The 20,497-nt window shown below is 45.6% G+C and overlaps 1 protein-coding gene across 3 annotated transcripts in view; it reads right to left on the bottom strand.

Annotated features, from left to right (window-relative positions):
• Nucleotides 1–20,497, bottom strand: part of SPTBN1 (spectrin beta, non-erythrocytic 1) — a 140,755-nt gene that overhangs the window by 43,936 nt on the left and 76,322 nt on the right. For all 3 annotated transcript variants that reach the window (XM_028103771.2, XM_028103772.2, XM_028103773.2), the window contains exons 3-13: nt 17,010–17,183; nt 13,251–13,342; nt 11,818–11,898; nt 11,316–11,431; nt 7,954–8,066; nt 6,957–7,144; nt 5,779–5,896; nt 4,504–4,662; nt 3,553–3,855; nt 1,573–1,726; nt 35–905 (exon numbers count right to left, since the gene is read on the bottom strand). In XM_028103771.2, the coding sequence (XP_027959572.1) occupies nt 35–905; nt 1,573–1,726; nt 3,553–3,855; nt 4,504–4,662; nt 5,779–5,896; nt 6,957–7,144; nt 7,954–8,066; nt 11,316–11,431; nt 11,818–11,898; nt 13,251–13,342; nt 17,010–17,183 (2,369 nt within the window). The remainder of the gene's footprint in view (nt 1–34; nt 906–1,572; nt 1,727–3,552; nt 3,856–4,503; nt 4,663–5,778; nt 5,897–6,956; nt 7,145–7,953; nt 8,067–11,315; nt 11,432–11,817; nt 11,899–13,250; nt 13,343–17,009; nt 17,184–20,497) is intronic.

Consider the following 20,497-nt stretch of genomic DNA (forward strand, 5'->3'; position numbering starts at 1 on the left):
TGGCCCCAGCACCGCCGGCAGCACTCCCACTCACCTGTGCTGGATGACTTCCAGGTCCTCCAGCTTCTCTGGGATCTGCATGTTGTTGAGCCACTGCTCCTTCTCGTCGATCCAGAGCTCACAGGCGTCAGCCTCACTGAACATCTTGTACAAGGCCAGGGTGTCCTGCAGTGCCTGCTTCCTCAGCCGCGTCAGCTCCGCCACTTCCTTGTACCGTTCCTCAATGCCCGACAGCCTGCCCCTCACGTCCGGAGACTCGGCGTGCTCCTGGGGGAGGGCACCGGCCTGCTCGTGCAGCGTGTCGATGGTGGGCCTGTAGTTGGCGATCTCCTCCGCCACGTCCTTGTGTTTCTTGACCAGAGACTGTGTGGAGTACTCGTCGTGGCCCACGTCGTTGCTGGAGACAATCTTGAGGATGTCCAGCATCCAAGCGTCGATGTCATCGGCATCCGCCTGGAACTGGTGCAGCAGCGAGGCCTCCTCCAGGCGCTTCTTCCGAATGGCCGAGAGCTGCTCCAGGTTGGCCCACTGCTCCCGGATGTAAAGGATCCTCTCTCGGATCTTCTCTGACCCGAAGTGCTCCTCCGCGATCATGTCTTCACCTTCCTTGATGGCCTGCTCAAAGTGGCCGCTGCGGCCGCTCATCTCATCCTCGAATGCCCGGTGCTTGCTGAGCAGGCGCATGACGCTGGTCAGGTCCTTCCCGTAATCGTCGGAGGACAGGATCTTCTCCTTCTCCCGTATCCAGCCCTCCTCTTCTGCCATCTCCCAGAAGAACTTCCAGAGGCGGCGGGACTCTTCCAGACGAGCCCGGCGTTCAGCTGCCAGGTGGCAGAGTTCTTGGTAACAGAACTCCATGTGGGCCACGCGGTCTCGGATCACCTGAGGGTCGCAGGGCTTGTAACCTGTTTAACGCAAGGAAGAGATGTGGGAGTCCGGCAGTTTGCAAGTAGTGAGTTACACTCATTTTCTCACCACTAGATTACCAATTCCATTCTCAGTGCAGAGCGATGTTATAAGGCAATGGAGAACCTCCCGGGGCCTTGACTGGAGGTGGGTGGGTGAGTGCAGGGCAACGGTAAGTGTTAGTTTTTGCCCCAAGTGCAAAGTGATCATTTATGAACCAAAGCAGCACATAAATCATAAGAAAAAGGTCAGCTGCAATTGTTTCTCAAATATAAGGAACACAACCAAATCCTTCCAAAGATCCTTTAAACAAGGATATGTACGGCCAGACGTGAAAGCCAGGAGATGTTTGAGCAGCCACACCAGGGTGCTGGTATGCATCGAGTGTGGTCCAGGCAAAGCCTGACTGCCAAATATCACCACTCAAAACTAAGCAGTTCTTGAGTATTTAATGGAAATATATGTCCATTTCAAAAAAGCCTGACAGAGTTAAATAAAGTATCCAGGCCACCCTACTGCATCTCGTGTACCCATGACAAACTCACTGGGAACCTACAATGGTATGGTAACTTCAAAAACCCCACTGGCACAGACAACTTATCTACTTCTACAGAGATGGATCTCTGGTGGCAGAGAAGTTAAGGTCTGCCAACAGTCCATCCTTACCTTCCCCGTCTGTTGCAAACTTCTGGGCAGAAGCATTGACACCTCTCACCCGCTCTGCCTGGATGCCAATGTCCGCTTCGACCAGGGCGTGCTTCTGTAACAGGTCTTCCACGCCAAGCAAGTGTTTGCCATAGTCTTGAGATAGTAATAGCACCTGTGCACCAGAGAAAACAGAGGGCACATCTGTGCAGACAACCTCGACTTCGATGTCTCGTACTCTGGACAAGCTGCGAGCCAGCAACCACACTGCACCCTCTCCAGCCAGCCAGCCTCCCTGCATCTTCTAGGGGAGCAGAATGACAAGCATATCGGAACAAAACCAAACTAACCCGAAAGCCTGCATAAGGAGAGACATAAGAAACTGAAGATCATCTACCCTGGAATAAACAGGAATAAGCAGGTCAAAAATACACTAAGAAGTGAATAGAAAAAAAGGCAGTGGGGAAGCGGTAGGACGTGTGAACTGGGGCTCGAAGAAGAAACCGCCGCCACAAGGATATTCCAGAAGAGAAGAGAGAAACGTTGTAGTTATTTCAAAGTTAAAAGAAATCTCCCGGAAGTTGCTGACGCCTTCCATGGATGTTTTCCTCGGTTAAGAGCTTACTGATGTGCCTCGGTAATACTCACATTGTCAATGGGAGAAGAATCTAGTTGAAAGCTTACAAACTACATCTTTAACCAAGTAAAAACAGGGTCAGGTGGCTTCCTGCTTAGTAGGGCCTGAGCAATTTCCTTGGTTTCAGTTTGAGTCCACTAACACTTTCTTTTCTCCCTTCCATCAGCCCAATTTGAGGGCCTCATCCGACTTCCTCTCCAGATGGAATTTCTACTTCACTCCTACTTCTGAGGGAAGTCTCTGGCCCCAAATCTGAACTTTAATGTACAACATGATTTATAAGATGAAAAGTGCCTCCCTGCTAGATTTTATGAACATTTCTACTTTGAAAGGTCAACACAGACCATACTTGAGAACATCGTAAACTGGGACAATAAGAGGGCAAACTGATGGGACAAGGTGACCCTATCCCTCTGCCAGGAACGGCTCAAGAGGTTAAGTAAAAGACGAGGGCTTACATCCCAGGAAGCAATCCCTTGCATAAGGTCGAGCCTGGGAACACAGCACGCTGAGACAAAGGGGGCTTCGCTGTACTGTCTACAAACTGCCCTGTTCTGCTCCAGCTAGGGAGCTAAATGCCTTCCAGCTGGGGGACTGCTTGACATGGATGAGCCTTCGACGGCCCACAGCAGAAAACACAAACGGGCACAGGGACTTGGCACAATGGCAGGTCTCTTTCTGGGCAGGAGGAAAGCTTGGAAGTCTATGCTCTGGGCTGTCAATTAAGGAAGGGGAAACACAAAGTAGCTTGGGCAGCCATTTCCAGCCAACCCTGTCCTACGACGTGTACACTATTCCCACCCTTCATCCCTGCTGTAACCGAATGAGGGAGGTGGTCAGTGCGATCTCAACTTAAAAATGGAGAAAGGAGGCTCAAGGAGACTACATGGCTCTAGGACTGACAAGATGAACTGGGGTTGCCCGGTTCCCGACCCGCACTCTGCCCCACACTGCCTACCCCTCTCCCACCTGCCCACATTACCTTCCTGGGCTCCCCCCCCCCCCCCCCAACTAGAGCCACTCACACACAGATCAATGACATGGAAAGCTAGTTCAACTCTGAAGAGCTAAAAACACAGAAAACCATAATTTGATTGATTCCCTACGGTGGACTAGATCTAAATTAAATCTAAATCACTGTAGCAGACCTCTAGCTATGGAACTAGTTTTCAATGCAACTTTTTCACACCTCACATCCCATTTAACTCCTGAACTAACAATCTTCCCACAGCGAATGTGGCCCCCTTTGGCTTTACAGAGCGGGCAGTTAGGGCACACTGGACGCTGTGTGGCCAGTGGGGGGAGGTGCCAGGAAAGAGAGGTCCCACTGGATCAGCTCTGACCTCCTTTCACTCAGGTTCTACCTTCATTTCGTCCATCCAGTCCATAATGTAGAGCATTTCCTGGAATATCTTTTGCAACCCTAGGTTCATCTCGAGACGCTGCCTCCGGGCCTTGAGCAACTCCAGTAGGTACTCCCAGAGCCGGATGACATTGTCTTTCCTTGCTGTGATGCGCTTGATGTCATGGTAGTTCTCCGCCTCGAGCTCCCTGGCCACAGCGACCACAGCCTGCACACGTTCCTCGTACGCAGCAATGTCTGTCTCGATGGCCTCGTGCTTTTTCGTGGCGGCCTCGACTGCAGGAAGGTCAAAACCAAAGTTGTCCTATAGAGAAATGGGGGCAAAAGAAAAACCACACAGAAAATAAAAAAGCCATCCAACTGGAACACAGAGAGACAGAAGTTGAATCTTGAACACAATCTCTGGTGGTCCTAAAGCCACACTGACTTGCGCCCCACCAGCTGTTGGTCTCTGCCTTCCCTAGGACACTTGAAACTCCCTGCTAGAGCTAAGATGCTCTCCCCAAAGCAAATCAGCAACTTCTCATTTTACAGAGGGGTGCAAGCTTGTATCTAGCATCTTATGCTTATGTGACTGGAGCAGGTGACAGTTTGTGCGAACCCAAGGAGAAGGCAAAGTCACTTTTACTTATTTCATGACCAGTCCAACTGTCAAAGATGAAAGGTAAGAGAAATCTCGAAAAATCATATAAATGTGAGCAGTTCACACTCACTCACTGGCTCTAAACAAACTCTGCTTGAGCTGCTTCCAAATCTATGGAAAGTCAGATAAACAGAAGACCAAGTACATCAGCAATGATAAACATCCTCTTCATGGGAAGTGAGCAAGAGGACTCGAGTTACTTTAGAACAGTGGGTGTCGATAAGCAGCTGTCCTGCGGCCCTCGGGAATGGTCTATGTTTCTAGATGACCCCGGGAGAGCAGGTCCCCGAATGAGGTCTAGAGCAGAACCTGAGACACCAGACGCTGGTTTTCGCTCAGCCAGGTCTCCCTCATAGCTGCCTTGCGGTCGAATCTGCGGGCGAGCTGTTCCAGTTTCTCCTGTCTGATGAGCTCGTTCCGCAGAGCCAGTTCTCGCTCGTGTTCCGCTTTTTCCAGTCTTTCCCAGGCCTACAGAGGCAAAAAAGGAACAGTTTCCTGCAACGTTCAAGGAACTTTCTTTCCTTGGCTACAGTCAACAGGTAGTACTTCTCAGTAAGACCTGAGAACTCTGTAAAAGGGACATCCTGTTTCCACCCTCATGGACTCCTAAGCCTTGAAAAAAGAAATCGTTTTCTCTCAGTTTGGCCTCATGGGAACACTCTATCTATATCTAAAAGTCCTGTGTTATATTTGGAAAACAAAACAGTGTAGATAAGGAGCAATATAACTAAATTATAAATCTTACTTTGAGAGGAAACAGTAATTACCTTCAACAGATCTGATCACATAAAAAAGATAAATGATTTCTCAGAAAGAAATCATATTACTAATCTCTTATTCACCCCATCCTGAGCCACCTGTTTCTTTTCAACATTTTATTGGGGCTCAAACTCATGACCCCAAGATCAAGAGTTGCACACTCCACCAACTGAGCCAGCCAGGCACCCCCACCCCGCTTTTTTTTTTTTTTGAGCTATTTGTTTTTAATTCACACATCTGGGCAGTTTGTTCAAAATCCTCACCTAATGTTCACAGTAAATTAATTTTTATGAAATATAGTTTACATTAAGAAAATTCCACTTAAAATAATCTAAATGTATAAAACTGACCACATTCTAGATTTTTCAAATTTCTACCTGGAAATAATGCCCACTGTGAAATTCTATAATTACAGACAAAACAGACCGAAATGGAAACTGCTGGATAGCCTCTCTGATAGAAACAGCCAAAGTCCTAAGCCCCAACCTCTAGAGATTCCAGATACATGAAATACGGTTTCTAGTTCTCCCTTCTGCAACTTAAAGATGCTAGAGTCAACTGCCTTGGACAGATGAAGAGTAACAGGGTAAAGAGAATGAACCAAGACTGGTTTGATAAACTCTAACATTCCCTCCCAAAACTCTGACAGACCAACCCACCACAAGTATTTGCTTGACCCCCCGCAAAATCCGAGCCACTGCTGTCACTCATTAGTTCAGCAGGCCGGGACGGACACTTTCAGACTGCCCTCTTAGCAATCAAGATTTAGAACATGAAGCCTACAGAAGGTCAAGACCCACACAGGACCAGATGGATGGGCTTTACCTTGTTAATGTCAGAGATGAGCTTGCCCTCCCGGGGCATGTAGACCTTCTGATTGTTGGCCCTCATCTTGCTCTGAATAGTAAAAAGCAGCACTTCCAAGTTCCCCTTCTCAGTAAACCTAAGTGCAGGGGAAAAAAAAAATTTTTATACACACACACACACACACACACACACACGTTCCTTCAAGGGGAAAAATTCATTTGCTTTTGGAGAAAAAAACCTTTCACACAGCCATACAATTTTAAAAGCTATTTATCTCTGGTCTAATTTATGTGGTACTCATGTTAGAGAAAACACAGTGCATTAGTTTTTGGGTATTACAGAACACAAAATGCACCCAACTGTGGAATTTTGGTGGGGTGGGTTGGTTCATTGGTGCTGAGATTTATATTTGGGGGAACACAATACCACTCTTTTATTAATCACTTCATTCAAGGTTTAGACTATACATCCTGGATGATGGACTTCATTCAGAGAGCACAGCTGAATACATTCAGCAAGAATTACTTCAAATGACTACCTAGTGTAACTTTCAATAGCTTTCAGAGACCGCAGCAAGGAATTCACAACTGAGCTGGGTTACAGAAAAGGGAGGAATGACTTTCAAATTCTAAGAAGGGATAAGGTCCATAATCCTTACTTAACAATTAGAATTTTCAAAAAAAGTCAAAAATCAATTTGGAGGACAGCAAAAACTGATCTGGACAGATATAAAACTACTTATTGTCTGTCTGTATTCAACACATTGTAGTTACACACTTTGCTACAGGCTTATTAGTAGACCTGACAATGGGTTACTGTTTCAGTCCCACTGTGAGGCTTATAATAAACAATATACATGTACTCAGCTACTTCTCTAAAATCCAGAGTGTAAGGAATTCTGAAACACATCAGGCACAAGAGTCTGGGAAAAGGGGCTGGAGACGTGTACTATCTCTTAGGATTCTCACGTATCAGGATCACGATACCAGAGGCAGAAACTACTGGGAAGGGCTCACAGAGGGCGTGGTTTGTAACACAGCTCAGCCACTCAGGGTCAGATAAAAAGGAGTAAGATGGACCCCTGGGGAGAGGCACTCATTACGAGATGAGGTCACCTAAGTCAAAAAACAGGGGTCTGAGGCCGCCATCATCTGTCTGCCCACACGAACGGTAACGCATTCCCATCTGCATCTTACTTGGGCGGTTTCTCCACAGTGCGGTAAGTGTTGAATGCCTGAAGCTGTTGTTGAACCCCAACCAGAGAATTGGCAAATTTGCGATTGTTCAGGATAATGATGGTTTGTTCAATCCACTCCAGAAGGTCAGAGGCAAGTGACTCATATTTTTCAATCATTTTTTCTGTTTCAATAGCATTGTCAAGCACCTGTAAACAAGAGTTAGAAAAACCGAACAGTAAGATCATACTGCCAAGTAAGGGAAACAGGCTTATAACCCTGCAGAGCACATGCACACTTAATGACTGGCTGTGAAACAGTTCTAGGCTACTCTGGCATAAGCATTTTAAACTTGAGGAACTATGTGTTAATAGGCACTCAGACTGCAGCTATTACTTGTGAGCAATGATGACAGCTTAACTCAAGTGTAATTGGTTCTGTAACCTCCCAACCCCCAGGCACAGGGTTTAAGATTCAGAATGACTCCTGCTGCCACAGCTCCAGAATTCCTAGAAAAACAAAAAGGGCTCTGTTTTGCCTGGTCCCATCCCATGAGTGCCCATGAATTTTCCATTCTCCTTGCATTAAGAAGACAATATCATCTGGTCTGAGGTGTTCTGAAATACATGGCAGGTAAACATCAGCCAAATATAAAATAAAAAAGTGCAACAGTGGGGCCTTTTCAACTGGATAAGTAGGATTTCACACCCATGACATCAGCCACCTCATCAGATTTCCAATACCCCGTTTTCTGACAAGGTTGAGGGCAGACGTGTCTCTGGGTCTGAGATGCCCCTCAAATCTCTCGCTAAATATTGTAGCTGCTGCTCCTACCTCCCGTCGTCACTCTTAGGGATGAAGAGACTTCTGCCTACTTCCCTGCGTCTCGGGGCGCCCACCGTACACTGCTACCGGCTCAACTCATCAGCACATGGGGAGAACAAGGTGCTCAGTGGCGGTACATTAAGATGTGAACACTAATCATGTCTCACAACTTAAAAAATTGGTGTGAACTCACCTTTCCGATTCGTTTTCCTTCAACAGCCAAGGCCTTCATCTTAGAGAAGTAGTGGTAATAGGTCACCACATAAGTGATAATGGACTTCTCATCAGGGTGGTCCACACTGATATCTGTAACCCGGAGAAGGTTTTGTTCAGTACTCTGCTCATGGCGCAACCACCCAGGCTGCAGGAACAACCCAGAACAACTGTTCAACACTGAAACAGGCCAGTGTCTTCAATGTTTAAATTTGAGAGTTCTGCCATCAGTGCATTATAAGGCTAACGAGGATGAAACCATCTCACCGACTCTTTTATGATATGAATGTTCATAAATGCCTTCTAACTACTGCAATGGGACATAAAAGTCTTAAGAGACATGATCCTTCCACTCCAGGATCCCAAGCTACCAAGAAGAAAACTAGTGGAGAAAAATGAGGACTACAGGAAGAATTCAGTGAGAATTCTTCGCGATGGGGCTACTCGCCAGGCACGCTCATCTCCCTGCCCACATCCACTCCCAAACTGGGCTTTTGCTTCTTGTAACCTCATTTCTGCTGATGCCACCAGAACTGCTTCCAGTCACTGAGTCTTTGGACATCCCTATCTTGCTGTTAGCTGGTATTCAGTTAGTCACCAAATCCGAGTCCAGATGATCCTATCTATGGAATCTTTATTTTCATTCATGGTTCAGACTCTCATGGTCGCATAAGCAGACCTGAAGCAAGGGCCTCCTCACTGGGTTCCCCTACTACCCAATTCACTTTACACACTGTCCCTGGTTGATCTTCCAGAAGCAAGGCTGCAAGCACACCTTCTCCTAGCTCAAAATTATTCAGAAGTGCCCTACAACCTACAAAAAATCAAGTCTAAGAAGCCCCTTAATCCTCTAGAATTTGCCTTAACTTTCCTTCCCTTCCTTCCAACCACTGAGTATTTACCAGGCTCCCTGTTAAGAGCCAACCACTGTTGTGACACTTCTAATTCTAGAGCCTACTATTTCTTCTCAGGCACAATCTGAGCCAAACTGGACTATTCAACATTCCCAATACACACTCCACAATTCCCAGTATTCCTTCACTTTACTCACAATTTCCCTTTGCCTAAAAGGTCCTTGCCCACCCCATCCCCTTCTTCCTATCCTTCAAGGGTCCACCTGAAAAGTTACTACTCCAACACAGCTGTTTCCAATCCCTATAGCCAGAATCACTGTCTCTCTCCTCCGTTCCCTTGAAGACTCTGTTTACATGGGTAAACAGTCCACTCAATGCCAGGTACTATAATTTGCTTACACATATTTTCTTTGTTTTACAAGACTACATCCCCAAGGGTACGAACCTTGTGTCTGGGTAAGCCCTGTACTGTTCCACCTCTCATATTCCTGGTGTGTTGTCTTGCATAAACGGGGTAGTCAGTAAGAATTCACTAAGGGAAGCAGTAAATGTGTGAAGATGCCAGGAGTTTGAGGCATGGCAATACTGGGTGACTTGCTTAACTTAGGACAGACAGAAAAGAGAATACAGAGAATGACTCTTAATTGATAATCAGGTTCTTTTTCAAAATGCATTCACATGTGTGCCTTCTATCTTCCTGGCAGCCCTGTGTGAGGCAGGATCATCTCTCTTGAAGACGAGAACACTAGGGCACAGGGCTGGGAAGCTCCCTGCCCAATGTCACCAAGGCAGCCTATGGCAGTGGGGACCAGAACAGCAGCTACTGTTTCCACCCTAGGAGTCCTCGTAGTCAACTCTGCATCTGCTCGGCCCCATCCAAGTAGGCCCCGAGGAAAGAGAAATGGAGGAAGGCCCACCCCTCCCAAAAAAAAGAAAAAGAAAAAGAAGAAAAATGCTGGTCCTGTATGCAATTTAATAAACACAAAATGTCAACATAATTGGGAAGATGTGAGCAGGCAAAAACCTTGTGGTTTTGTAACTTGTCTGCAACTGTATCTCAGCTGATGCTCTCTGGGGCACTGGATAACTAACAATAGCTAAGGACAACTAATAATCAAGATCAAACCCACAGGATAAGTGACATCACTGCCTTTTTTTAGCTCCTTGCTTGTGATCTGGGGAACATATATCCCCTTTTCCATACTGGGAAGTGATTAGAAAGATTAACTAATGAGCAAGTTATTAAAAAAAAAAAAGGTTATTTAGCACAAAGAGCTATGGCTGAGAAAGAATGTCTTCCCATAGTTAAAATAGGGGTTAAGAAGGAAGATTTAATCACAGCCCAAGGAATTTTAGTTTTCTGTTTATATTAAGAAATCACTGAATGGGTTAGCACAAAGATAATTTTATCTCAGCTTCCTGTATAGTGAACATATCAGTGAATCTAATGCACTGGAAAATAGCAAGCCTGCTTGGCAGCCTCATGACCTCGATCTGCCCTTGGGGAGTTAAAACTTCCTGTTCTATATTTATAAGAACTTTAAACTTTCACTCAGTTTTCTCTCTCTAGTATGTGCTCACAGCTAAGAGCTGCAATCTAAAAAGCTCCAGTACTACAAACAAATCCTCTTATATTTCAAATGCTTTTTCAAAGTAAGAAAAAGTGCCTATGACAGCTCCTGCTAAAAGCCTGGAATTAGGATTTTGTTAAGTAAGGGAGCTACAACCTGAGGGAATGCCCCACACAGGTCAGCTCCATGGCACCTGCAGTCAGTCTTTGGGGCCCTGCTGCATGGACTCTGAGTAGAGGGAGAAGTTCCGGGCAGGGCGTGGATGCTCTGCCTCTAGGCAGTCAGCCCTAAGAAGGGACTGTGAGTCCTAACCCTTCTTCCACCCACACGTTCCCATTTCCTGACACACCTTCCTCACTTAAGCTCTTCTTGCTCAAAGCAAACACTGCGCAGCCTCCTATAAGCACCCCCCCCAGGTCTGTATGCATTCATACCAAGGCTGCTTGCCGAAGAATGTTAGTCAACAAGCATTCACTGAGAGTCTATAGCAGGTTCCCTTCATTGAGCATCGCTGCTAAGAACTTTCAATGACTGATGAATAACCTCTACAAATAGGGCTCCTACCCACCTTTCCAGGGGTAATTCCTATTATTACTCTAAACACCACTCCCAATCAACTGTTAGTCCCCAAACACACCTTCCTTGCTCCTGGTTCTGCACCTCTGCTCATGCAAGTGCCTCTGCCTAGCACCTAGCCCTCTCCTTTCCAACACGTTTAAATAATACTTGTCTTTCAAGGCCTCTTCAAATATAATCCTTTGTACAAATCCTCAAGTAATTCCCACACCAAAATTAAGCTCCTCTTCCTGGAATAATTCCCAAAACACACTGCACAAATAAACTGACAGCAGATTTTCTATTAGCCCCTCACTATTAGAGATGCTAAAAGTCCCACCTTTCATCTCTCGAGTCCTTACCTTCCGGATCCAACAGTTTAGTGAGGCCAAGGTGCTGCTCTGCCAGGTTGAATGCGTTCTGCAGATTGTAGTGTGCATTGGACTTCTTTAGTTTGTCAAAATCTATCAGGTCAGGCCTATGCAGAACAAGAGTGGAGCATGACAAAAACCATGGCTTAAGAACACATATGACCAATGCGACATGATCATCACTCCAAAAATGGTACAAACTACCCCTTGGCAGGGTAAAACTCTCTATTATTATTTAATCATCAAACAATGAAACCTGATTTTTGAATAAACACTTCAAAGTTTATTAAGAGAGCTGAAGATAATAGGCAAACTTGTTTGGGAGAATTTACATATTCTCTCACATTTTCCTCACATGGAATGCAGGAATTCCCACCGAGGCACAACATCTAAGGCAATGGATATGAGTGTCAAAAGTCACCCAGATCTGGGCAGAAAAAAGTCAACATTCTACCCCAAAACTGTTAGTATGATTTCTGAGGATGTGACTTACCGGTGTTTGTGTATCAGTGCGTTGAAGGCCATGCCGTCCCTCCAGCTCGTGGTGAAATTGTGAATGTTGACGTTCGGGTACCTAACAAAGACAAAAAAGCACAAGAGAAAAGGCAACAGAGTTACCAAATAAAGATTTACAGTTTTGCGAAATGCAGTGTTAGGCACCTGGGTGGCTCAGTCGTTAGGCATCTGCCTTTGGCTCAGGTCATGATCCCAGGGTCCTGGGATCGAGCCCGGCATTGGGCTCCCTGCTCAGCAGGAGGCCTGCTTCTCCCTCTCCCACTCCCCCTGCTTGTGTTCCCTCTCTTGCTGTCTCTCTCTGTCAAATAAATAAATAAAATCTTTAAAAAAAAAAAAGCTTGTACTATAAAAACGTGAGGCAATGAGTATCAATCAAAAGGACAATCAAGTCAAAACAAATATTGCTTCAACTTCAGCTTCCTATAAAATAAAAATAAAATACACACCCACATGGCTTTTCTTTCTTGGTAAGTCAATCAGACAAAAGATGTGAACTGAGTCTCTTAAATTTTAAACACCATGGTTACATAGGAAAAAGTGACCACAACCCCCAGAAATCTCTGAGACCTCTTTGCCTCCACTGGCTTTCCCCTCTGCCAGCGAAGATACCAGGACCCTGCAGTCACTGAGATCTGAATTCTGGGGAGAGAGCGAGCAGCTGCGATTACCTATTCATGAGACACTGAGCTTTCTTTCTGAGATCACTGAATTGAATGAAGTTTTATAAACCAAGTATCTCCCTGAAAAACTTCCCTCTATTTGAGACCTACCCCTATTCATCACTCAGCTATTCTATGCCGTTTACAGACTTTGTATCTCTGGTTGATTAAAGGCTTCTAACTAAGTTGATCCTCTTATTAGGCATACCCTCTTTATGAGCTCCATACTTACCATTAATCACGTCTATTACAGTTACAACTGTCCTCAAAGTAGTTTAAGTAACTCTCTAGTTAACCTGGTAGGAAATTGGTTCTAAGTACTGTAAGACCTAACAATTTCAGGAACAGAACAGATGCAGTTCTCTAGAAAGTAATTTCACTAAATTTCAAAGAAGAATACAGGGAAGGAAAACCAACACAGGTAATGTATAAAGACTACTCTTAAGTTGACTGCACAAAGCTTCCCCAAAGCAGCAAAAATTAAGAGAACACCCGCAACTGCTTTTTTAAAGTGTCATGGACACGATTCTTCAACATGGTTTCAGGGTTTTAAAATGCAAGATATACTGCTCTCTGGAGCTCCCTGATAGAGAGAGAGAAACTCCTCTCGTGCTGTGAGCGAGCTACAATATCAGCCATCAGCTGCTTGCGAGTTAACGAGCCTTCTTGATGGAAGCAGTGGAGGAGACGGCCGTCAGCATCGCAGAGAGGTGGCTGCAGTGGCCCCAGACCCCGGGGGGCTCAGACTCACCCTGCCGTCTTCATTTGGCACCACAACAGTAACGCGTCCTTGGCAGATTTCTTCTCCTTGTTGTCTTCAGTCTCTACACTGATGTCTTGGATCTAAGATTGACAAACAGGTAGGAGACGAAGACATGGCTCAGCTGCGAGGAACGGCCACTGAAGAACCGTTCTACACATACACGAAGACTAAGCTTCAGATCACAGCCCAGCTGGCACAGACTGTCTACTGTGCCAGAGAAAACTGCTTTCTTCAAGGTTCACCTCACCACAACACCAACCAGGTTTTCCACTTTGCACACAGATAGGAAGGAGTGAAGAGTACTTACCTGAATGCCGTCCCAGAACCCCCCCATTAGGGGTCACTTCTAACCTCAAAAGAGCCCATCTTCCCAACTACAAGTGCTCACTGTAAACACCCTGCACCTCGCCAGACCCCAGAAAAATCTTCGGTTCAGTTTTTTAGAACCAGATGTTTTTCACACTAGGGTGCATGTCCCTCATTCATGAGGACAGCATATATACCTTTTCCTAAAAGCAGACCCAAATTCTCAGAGAAAGCATGCACATGGTGGGCTTCCATGGTCAGTGCTATAGTCTGAATGTCTGTGGCTCTCCCAAACTCTTATGTTCAAATCCTAACTCCCAAAGGTAATGGTATTAGGAGGTGGGGCCTAGCAAAGGGCAGGATCCTTATGAACAAAACTAGTGCCTTATTTAAAAAAAAAAAAAAAAAAAAAAAGGCTCCAGAGAGATCCTTAGTGTTTCCACCACGTGAGGACCCAGTGACAAGTTTGCAGCCAGAATAGGGCCTTACCAGACCATGCTGGCTTGATCTCAGACTTAGCCTCCAGAACTGTGGGAAATGAATTTCTATTGTTTGTAAGCTGCCTTGTCTATGGTGTTTTGTTATAGCAGCCCGAATGGACTAAGACAGTCTGCATTCATAAGCCACACATGGAGAGCATAAAAGCAATATTATACACAGAGCCTGGTCTACTGGCACCAACGTCAGCCTGCCTGGTTCTAAAACCTGTGTGTCCCCGGGCCAGCTCCGCAGCTTCCCACCTGAAGAACGGCAACAGCAACAATAGCTGTCTCACTGCACTGCTGTGCACTTACACGGAGCAAGGATATGAAGTGCTGAGCTCCTAGAGAGGAACCCGTAAATGTTACCACCCTACCAGTTATGTGATTTTAGACAAATGCTCTAGATACCCTTTTGCCTTTAGATTCTTGCCTATAATACTACAGTGTGGGACGGGGATGGTGTTGGCCTAGAAGGCCGCCCGCCATCTTTTAGCTCCAGCTATTCCAAGCTTCCCTGCCCTGGTCCGTCATGGGTCTTCCTATTTAATCTAAAGACATGCTCCAGAATTCTTTCTGGAAAAGAGACAGAAGAATAATATATAAATACAAGATTAAAAAGTTAGGAACTTTCAACTAGGAAAAACCTCTAGAAATTGAAATAATTATACTTCTAAAAAAATTACCCTTTTTTAACTGTGCTAAGTATGGGAAGTATGAACCTGCATAAACTCCAAACTCTATTATTAGGATCATTAGTTTTTGTGGAGAAAGTAAATGTGAAAGAATAACCTTATTCAAGGGGTAAGACACAGACTCATCGGGAAAGGCAGGTAGAATTCTACGCATTAACCCCTGTCAACCTTCTCATGCTTGTGTGTGAAGAACGGAATCTATTTTCAAACTTGGTCATTCAGAAACACAGTCTATCCTTCTGAAAGGATTTACAGGAAGCAAGACTTTCCTTCCAGTTTCCCACAACACCCTTTACTCTCTCTTAAATGGACAAGAAAATCAAACCTATATGTCATCATTAGTATTTAATGGATACCTGCTATGCACAGACCTGGCAGGTCAGGTCCTGAGAGCTCTGGACACGTGTGTGTGTGCACTGGGAATGTAAACAAGGCTGTATATTCAGGAGCTGGGGGAAAGAGAGATCTCTGTGGAATGTGGAGAAGCTTCACAGAGGAAGCAGAAAGTGAGCTGGGCTTTGGCTGATGCAGAATCAATACCTATTTGCAGAATGGGTACTGATTTAATACAGCTGCTAGATGGAGGAAGCGAGGTCACATAAGACGCCCACATTGCAGGCCATGCAGTGACATCAGCAGCCTAGATTTCTTGCCTTAAAGGAAAGAGAAAGTTCGTATCAGCATTTACAAGTTCAAGTACAGAAAAAGGCAAGCTGTCAGGAAGCTAATTAGTCCATGACTCAACCCAGTTCATGCTGAGAATCCTGGAAAGGGCTGCATGTGCTGGCTCACCAACGGGCAATGACCCGATGTAAAGAGTGGCCATCGTCAGGATGCCCTTCCACTCTCTGATCACTACAGGCCAAAGGCAAGAAAAAGAGAACTTTATACTCTACAAAACTGAGGTGAAGCTCAAGGAGGGTCCTACCAATTCCACTTCTGTTGGCCTAAGAATGAGAGCTATAATTAATGAATTTAATGGTATTGACTCCATTTTCAAATCATTTAAGAACTGACAGAAACCTACATGAGAGTTCTGTTTGCAAAACAGTCACTGATTGTATAATTAACTCCATTCATGATTTCATCTTCAACAGTGGTTCCCTGTTCAGAACTACGTTAAGTGGGAATCACTGGGGCTGCGACCCAGAGAATCTGAATTAGTAAAAAGCTTTCCCAAGGCCTCAGAGGATCACGAGGCTTGGGAACCACCCATTCAGGGAGTTTCTTCGGACAGCTCTGTTTCAGCTCCTACCCCTCCTCCCACATACACACCCAGAACACTGTTAACGCAAACCCACTCCCTGGGGAAATGAGAAAGAAAACGACTGGTTACAGGCTGATTTCAGAGTTTTAAGAAGAATACAAAGAGAACTATAACGTGATTTCTGTGTCTGCCCTTTTTTGGTGAGATTTTTGTTTAGCCAGAAAAATCAATCAGACTTTCTATCAAAGGTGTGGAACAGGAAGGAAAGGCACAGAGAACAGAGCCACCCAGGAGACAGGACTGTTAGGACATCTGCAGAGTAACCTGATTCCGGCATTTCAATTCTAGCTGAAAAGTGGGAGCAGGAAGCCCCGCCTGGAGAAAGAGCCGGTGACCAGGCCAGAGGTGCTCCACAGGACTGGAATTCCGAGCTCCCTCTTAAAGGGTCAGAAGCAAGCGCTGTAGCCCGGACCGGCCCTGTAATCTTGGATAAGGCCCCTCCCTTTCCTCACAAAGTGAAGAAATTAGACAGAATGACCTTGAGAGTACCTTCTGGCTTAGAGTACTTCTATACTTGGAGGCTTCCCCTCGAGTATAACAAACCCATAAAATCGTCATCAATTCACACAAGCATAAGGCTTCTGCACATTTCCCCTGAACACCACTTCCTCACATCCAAAGGAAAATGAGAAAGTGAAAATGGAGCCCACCCAGCTTCTCCTAAAAATATTCCAGGATATGTGCTACAACCCGGTGAAGTTCAGTCAGCCTAATGCCAGTAACCTAGCGTCAACCACATCTCTATCTTTGCTCTTGAAAGCTTAGGGGCAGACACCAGTTGTTTAGAGTGGCGGGCAGGGATGCAGCCCAGAAACCCCCTTATCTGACAAGAGAACTTTTCAGGGGCTGGCAAAACTGAGGGAGGATGTGGTAGCTGCCACGTGCCGACGGCAGCTGAATGCGACACACAGCTCTGCATCCCTGACTCTGGGATGCCATTTCAACCTGGTCTTCCTGGTTCCTCTGGAATGGGGAGAATCCTGGGGCCAAGCGTCCTTACCTGGAAGCGCAGGATGATGGTCCAGATGAGGCCGAGGGTCAGCCGGTGGTTCCCATCCACGATGTCATGGGAGCCCATGTTCTCAAGATGGACTCTCTGCTCCTTCAGAAACTGAAGGGCCTTGTCCACATTCTCCAGACAGTGGATGCGCATTCGTCCCTTGGTGGGTTTAGGCTAGAAACAGAGGAGCAGAAGGTGGAAACAGATCATCTAACAGGGCAGAAATAGGCTGGGAGCTACTGCCCAGAGTTCACACGTGCCCATTCATGCAGCGCTGCCCTACCCAAACCAAAACATTCAAAAATGTGTGTGCTCGCTCAGTACAAGGACAGTATTTACCTAACAAGAGCAAAGTTTACTGAAGGGACGGTGATCCCTCTTCAGAGGTTTGTTTAATCCTGCAAGGGCACAGGTTACAAATGAGCACAGAGGCTGGAAGGTTAGAGAGAAAGGAACCCAATCTCCCTAAAGGGTTTCAGAGGTACTGGCAGGTACTGCTGCCACCCGCACAATTTTCTGCAGATGCATGGCAAAACATGCCTGAGGAATTTTCTGACTGCTTTAAACATAAAAATAGGTTTGCTCCTTGCAGGTCTGGGTTGTTTCCTAAGGCTGGCTCAAAATGAAAAGGGGACACACTACCAAATGAGAATGTCCAAGTGGCAGTTCATGAGGGTGATGCGGAGGGCTGAGAGAAAGGGTGTAGAAGGACGAAGGAAAAGACAGTATGAGAGCAGTGTAATTTGAATACCCCAATGTCTCTTCCTTTTACCCAGTTATATCTAATCGAAGCAGCTCTGGGAAGGTGAACATTTTGAATAAATGAAGCAAAAGATCAAGCCACACACCCAGGAAATTCTCTGTGGGTCTCCGTCATCTATTGGGTCTATAAGATAGAGGTGGAGCTCATACCTCCACCGCCTGGCTCTGTCCTTTCCTATCCATTTCCCAGCACAGCCCCCACTAGCCCGGGCTGCACCTCAGGCTGATGCTGCTTCCGGCTCTCCCAGGGTCTTTCCCTCTCATCTCTTTTCAATGACTGTGCACCTGACTAAGGAGACAGGGGTCCACTGACCCTGTGCTGTTTCAAACCCGAAGTATCCTGGTGCCAAGGACTGCAGAGCAATGAGGACTAGGCCATTCTACTAACTGTAGCACACAGTCAAGTGTGACTCAAAGGGGGCAACAAAGGTCCTTTCCTAACTGAGCGTGAGAGAAACAGTGTGGATGGAATCAGAAGGGGCTAAAGAGGAGGGGAACAGGGAGTAGACGGGGGGGGGGGGTGGCGCTGATGGTATCTTCCCAGGCTCCATCAGGTATAACCACTGTTCTTTCAGACTTGATCTCGAAAAACTCAATCGCAAAACACACAAGACCTTTCTCCAAGCCTCTATTTTCTCTCTACAAAATCTCAGTGGAACCTATGTTCTTTTCCACATCCATGTGGGTACAAGGTGTGAGTGGGGCAGGATGGTGATAAAGGTCTAATGCCTTTTAGACCTTTGACAAGGTCTAATGCCACATCACAGGGACGCCAGTGGATGCAACTGGCCATGCCAGATGAGCTATGGATAGTTCACTACAGACCCAGATGCAACTCAAGTCCCTGAAAAGCACCAGCCATTGGAAACACCAGGGCATGAGACACAGGAAGGAACTGGAAAAAAATTTTTAGACAAACCTCTTCAGGTAAAATGATCAGACTCCTTCAAATGGTTAAAAAACAAACAAACCTCATGAACTTCCAAAAGGCAGGGGAAAAAAAAAAAAGGAAAACTTTCAGGAACCACTCCTCTTTTTTACAATTCTCCCCCAAATCAATCCAAGATTGGGGGGGGGAGGAGGAACTCCCTTTCCCTAAAATTTCCCTACTGCTCACGGCCTTTTATCTTTTTCAGTCATCAAACACGAGCAACCAGCTCTATGCAATATGCTTCTATTGGACAATTCGACACAGAGGACAAGTGTGCTGTTGAAATGCCTACATTCAAGTTACAATTTCACCACTTTCTAGCAAACCAGAGCCTTACTTCTCAGCTGTTTACCCATAAACTGGTTAGAATACCAATAATTATCTCAAAGGGCTGTTACATACATGAATGGTAAACTTACCATTACAGCATTCTCAAACACACAAAATGTTTCTCTACCAGCAAAGGGCACCTCAAGTCTTTTCCTCCCAACAATTCTACTTAAAAAAAAGGGGACTCCCATCTCTCCCTGTATTTAGATATAATACACCTCTCTGGAGACAACAGGAAATATTTAGGCCCTAGACAGAACTTTCCCACTAAGAGCCTGAGAAGCTGACATACTTCAACTGAAAGGCCAGCTCAAAATCAGGAGAAACTGTGTCTCCAAACAGTGATGATGATAATACCACTCTTCCAATCCCGACACCCCAAATTAAATTCTGGACTGGAATGGAAAGAAAAAGTGGTAGAGAAAAATGTGGCTCGGTGGTGTCCTGGTGGAGGGGAAAGGGTGTGAAAATACCCAAACCTTGACACTTGTGGCTTCTGTACATAGTAAGCGCTCTGTAGTAGTTCAAAGCTTATTAGGAAACAAGTCTGAGAAACATGATTTACAGACATTTTAAATATTATTACTGCTCTGTAGCTACTAATTCAAACTGGGCTAAGTACTGCACAGTAACAATTAGTACATCTGCTTTATTACCTCAGTCCCTTTACCACCCTCACGTTTCTCAAACACTTCCCCACATTTCATCTCCGTCGAAGCTCACTCATCTGCAGTGGCCCATTCACGCCTTCTAAGCCAAAAGAATAAATAAGACATGGTGAGGTTAAATGATTCATTGGTGGCACAGTAGGATGGGGAGTAAGAAGCAAGAGTAAAACTCAAGAACACCAGCTGCCAGGTCTCCTGTATGCCTCAGGGAGTGCTTCTATCCTGTTTTAGGGCACAGTAGCTGGGCAAGCTTAGGGAGCAGTGATGACAGGAAATTAATTTTAGGAAGTATGAGTGATCTCACAGAGCTGTACCTTGAAACACACTGGTCATTAAAACAGCAGAGCTCCCAAGATCCAAACATTCTCAGCTGCCACTGACTGAGCAACTATGTTAACCTCTTTGTGAGGTGGTTAATGACAGTTATCACATTTAATCCTCAGAGTAACACCGTAGAATAATTACCACTTCACGAGGAAAAGACACTGGTTTAGACAGATGGGAGTAATCCATGCCGCAAGGATTCCAAAGCTCATTCTCTTCCTGCTACACCAAGAACCCGGAGTGGTGCACATTTCCACGTGAAAGGAAACAGACTTGGTTCCCATCTGGCAGATAGGTTTCGTTTTTTTTTTAAGTGCTATTTTTATATTATTAAACTTCCAACCTCTTAAAAGGAAAAAAGATAACAATGGAGAAAACTGAACACAATGGAATTAGGGGGAGGGGTGCAGTCCTCAGTAATAAACACTTTGAGGCCGCGCCCCAAGAGCGGCTGAGTCTGCCCTGAAAAGGAG

This window comes from Eumetopias jubatus, unplaced genomic scaffold (genome assembly GCF_037043125.1).
Source record: "Eumetopias jubatus isolate StellerSeaLion01/CBP00866 unplaced genomic scaffold, mEumJub1_p1.0 scaffold_9, whole genome shotgun sequence".
NCBI lineage: Eukaryota > Metazoa > Chordata > Mammalia > Carnivora > Otariidae > Eumetopias > Eumetopias jubatus.